General features: G+C 38.7%; 1 protein-coding gene across 1 annotated transcript; it reads right to left on the reverse strand.

Moving 5' to 3' along the window:
* Positions 1–672: 672 nt before the first annotated feature.
* Positions 673–2,187, reverse strand: ier5 (immediate early response 5). The gene has a single exon (XM_079426006.1). The coding sequence runs from the start codon at positions 1,916–1,918 to the stop codon at positions 1,130–1,132; it is 789 nt and encodes a 262-aa protein (XP_079282132.1). The 5' UTR covers positions 1,919–2,187; the 3' UTR covers positions 673–1,129.
* Between the last annotated feature and the right edge of the window lie 1,942 nt (positions 2,188–4,129).

Genomic DNA, 4,129 nt, shown 5'->3' on the forward strand with positions numbered 1-4,129 from the left:
GACAGCAGTCTGCGCTGAAACTGAATCCTGCATACCACACATGCTTCAGGGGCACAATAACCCTCTTTACAACATGCAGTAAAAATGGCCTGCAAGCGATGCAGTGGAACAGCAGCTGAACATTCTTGTTCTTCTCAAACTTTTTGGATTACTTTGGTCCAAATAGTTTTGTTTGGGGAAGCTGCATTTTAATTATTATACCCTAAATTGTTTTTCATCGACTCTTATATTCAAAATGAAGTGTGTGAAATATGGTTCTCACACTTTCTGACCAAAGACCTTCCAAGAGTTTCATTAATTTTCATTTGCGAATAGTTCTATGTAATTTAAAATATGAATTCAGGTAAATTGGGACACTTCTGAATCAACCTTGTATATGTAGCCTATGTTTATATACCATATATATATATATATCACAAACTGCAATTTTTGACAGTTAAGTATTGTTACACATTTGTATTATAATTGTTAGCATTTTCAATTTAAAATCATAGTAATCTGCCATTAAGAATTATTTTAAAGTTCTATCACCGTGGGAACCTTGAAAACAGCATTGGGCTGTAATTTTAAATCTAAAAAAGAAAATAAGGTGGATGAGGTGTCATTCTGAGTCATGTGAGTCACGTTCTCGTTTCCACTCGTGAACAGAAAGCACAGAAACCGTGTCATTTCACATTTTTTTAATACGTGAGCACCACGTAAATTGTCATGATACCAAAATACATAGATTCAGAATGCGACAAACAATATATACACACTCGCATATTACAAAATGTACAGGTCTTTTTAAAACAAAGACGTTAAAACAGTGGCCTACACCTCATACAGTCAAGTTTGGTGTGATCGACCCTGAATCAGTTCAGTGACGATGTAACATTGACTTTCATGACACATTTGCATATGTTGCAATACCACTGGCTCACATGGCTTCATAATGTCTGAGAGTTCAACACTTCAAGGACTGTAGTAGATCCCAAGCACCAGCATTCAGATAGCTCCTTCACTAGAAAGGCATCTTACAGGCCAAACTGAGCTTGTACTTTGGTAGCACCACTCATGCTTGCTGGGAAGTCCCATACTACGATGTTGGGCCTGACCACGTGTTACCAATGCGCTCAGATCAACCCTATTAGAAAGCTACTATCGCTGTACTCCAAGGGTTTAGGTTCTTCAACATTTGGTCGCAGCAGATTTGTCCACTATCCTCTGCTTCAGACTCAGGTTTAGCACCGTCTTTGCTGAGAAGTCCTGAGAAACTGGAACCAAATATCGTAATGAGGTTGGACACGTTACTTGTGTCCATCTCCTCAGCTTCCTCGCCCTCTTTAGCACTTGAGGAAGTAACTTTGGTCCTTTTTTGAGGCGAATCGCCACTTTCAGTCTCCTCAGCGCTTCTTTTCCTGTTTGAACAAACGTGAGTTTTGGGTGGTTGATGTGATTCCCCGTTCGCTTCTGCTACTGTACTGTCTGAGGGCCTCTCCTTGGGGTCGTTAATGGTTTCTGGCGGTGTTTCAGAAGAAACCTGTGCCACAGAGTCCAACGAAGAGTTTAGCTTTTGCTCTTGTTGTGAAGTGGAAGTACAATCCGCCTGCTCTGATTTCACCTCGTCGTCGTTTTCGCGATATTCCCGCTGAGGTTCCTCTGAGCCCTCTACTCGGTCACATTCCGTTGTAGAGGGAGGGAATTTCTCCCGCTCGGAGTCCGTAATGTCCCACTCGTTCCCATCGCGCTCGTCCTGAGCAGCGTTCAGATACGCGCCGCTGTAGTAGTCGCTCAGATAGACCTGGCGCGCGCTGCGAAGGACCAGCGACACCAGCAGGTTTTTATGCAGTTTAATGCCGCCTCGTTGAACGCGTGAGTTGTAGATCTTCCCTAAGGAAATGCTCATAATCCGATGGGCTTCCACTTTGTATTCCATGTCTGGAATCGATACGGTAAAGTTCACAGAGGTACAAAGTTCGCCGGGCGTTCCGCGTTCAGTATTCTCCTCAAACCGCTACTGCGAATTGGCCACGCGTTAATAAATAACGTCTAAGTAGATTTTGTTTCCTCCTGTAGATCAAATCGTCCCGTATTTTGTTTACACAATCCTCCTCATTCACAAAATACAATATTTGTGTTATTGGGTGAGTGTAAGAGTTTTGAATACCTCACACATTCCCTTCTGCGCTCAACAACGGTCTAGGGACGAATGAGACGTTTCTATTTTTAACGCGCTTTTATACTTCAGCGTCAGCGGCTACACTAGCCAATCACGTCTCGAGTTACGTTCTGCCTGCGTTGTGAATCACACCCCGCCAAATAGGCGATGACCAATGGGAGAGCGCCGTGGCGATGAGTCATATTTAAACACTAACGTGGGAGAACTGTTTAAAGGGATAGAATTGTTTTCAAGCTGATATTTTTACAACTCATTGTGTTTGTTCAGCTATTTTGATTTATAAAACCAAGACGAACTAGATTTAAAACACAACATCGTTTTTGTAAGCAAACAGAAACGAATAGCAAGCCAAAACCGACATATACAAGACACTAACTCGTGTTTTTACAGATAATGTAGCATATTTAGGGTAGGGTCCTTGTTTTATGTATTTAGTTTCTAAAAATAGATTTGACATCTCCAGGTTCCTGTATTATTGTTATTATTTTGTACACAGTTTTTGCCCCATGTTCAGAAAAACTGGTACTTCCCCTTTAATTTTTTCAACTGGATTCCTCGACTGACGTAATGGTTTATGTGCTACAGTCGTGTCACGTGACTCTATTGTGCAAATCCATTGCGGTGTCTGGGCAAATGTGAATGGAGCTGATAGTGGGGGGAAGGGCAATGTTTTGTTTGAAGAAACAGTTAGCTGCTGCTCATGAACGGCAATGAATAGTGTGGGAGATTTGACCCTGAACTGATAATAATGCGATGCTTTCATTATTTATGTGTGTTTTTATATCTGGTTTGTGAGTTCGCCTGCATTAAGACGTGGGACATAAACAAACCTGACAGGAAGAGCGAGCTGTGACGCAAGACGCTTTCAGAGATTGTTTATCTAAATATAAATGATCACAGTCATCATGGCTGCCGCAGAATGTCTGAGACATCCTTTGATTCTAGTGCGATTTGAGATTTAGAATGTATTATTGATAGAAAAGAACGAATGGAATAGAGCCATAATATTCTTATTTAAATCAGAATCCTGCTGTAGTTAGTAAAGGGATACAACACAAGGTCCATATTACAATATTGTAGGCTATCCTTATATATTCCCAGCTTTTCATCTGCAGGTCTACTTGTTGATGGGAAACTGGCAACTGATACTATAAATAAAACCAGAGCTGATTAATAATTTATGCAGCTTTACTTACTAAGCTGAGCTGAAGTGTTTCCAGCTGGTTTGCTGGTTTTACATCATACACTTACCAGTGGATAGCACTGGTGTAGATAGTCAGTTAATGAGAAGGCAGTGCGCTGTGTTGAATAATGTATAAAGCACTGCTTTAGTAGGCAGACGAGGCGCAAAGCTACGTTTATTAAGAGAAAACAGTGGCAGATTCTAGAGTTCAAGTAAAAAAGAAGAAGAAAAAGTACACTGCTGGCACCATAGTACGGTACGGTATCAGCTGGTAATGCTGGTTACTTTCATATATAATTGTACTATTGTGCACCCATGTGAGAAAATGTATATATATATTAAAAAAAAAATGTTTAGATATCCACCATGATACAATCATGGTATTTTTGGAAGTAATATAAAATGTTGAAAAATTAAATACCATGATACAAAATTTTCTGAATTTCAAAACTGTATCACCGTCAGATATCATCACAATACCACGGTATTACCACAGTACTTTTTAGTGTATTAGACAAGTAAATCAAAACATGATGATTATTATTATTAAATTATAAATTTGAATAATTATTCAAATTATTATTCATAATTATTCAAATTATGAATAATTTTACATTTTAAATCAATTTAATTTAAATTAAAATAGTAATAATTATATAGACGTTTACACTGTATCAATATTAAATAAAAATAATAATCTAAAGTCAACTTATTGCCTTAGATGCTCTAGAGTTATATAGAGTTAGAGATATAGTTATTATTATTCATAACAATAATAATATAAT

Source organism: Barbus barbus, assembly GCF_936440315.1.
Source record: "Barbus barbus genome assembly, chromosome: 9".
In the NCBI taxonomy this organism is placed as follows: Eukaryota; Metazoa; Chordata; class Actinopteri; order Cypriniformes; family Cyprinidae; genus Barbus; species Barbus barbus.

Bases quoted from the DNA above. Each gene is read 5' to 3' on its own strand.
- ier5 (XM_079426006.1), bottom strand. From the start codon at position 1,918: ATGGAATACAAAGTGGAAGCCCATCGGATTATGAGCATTTCCTTAGGG.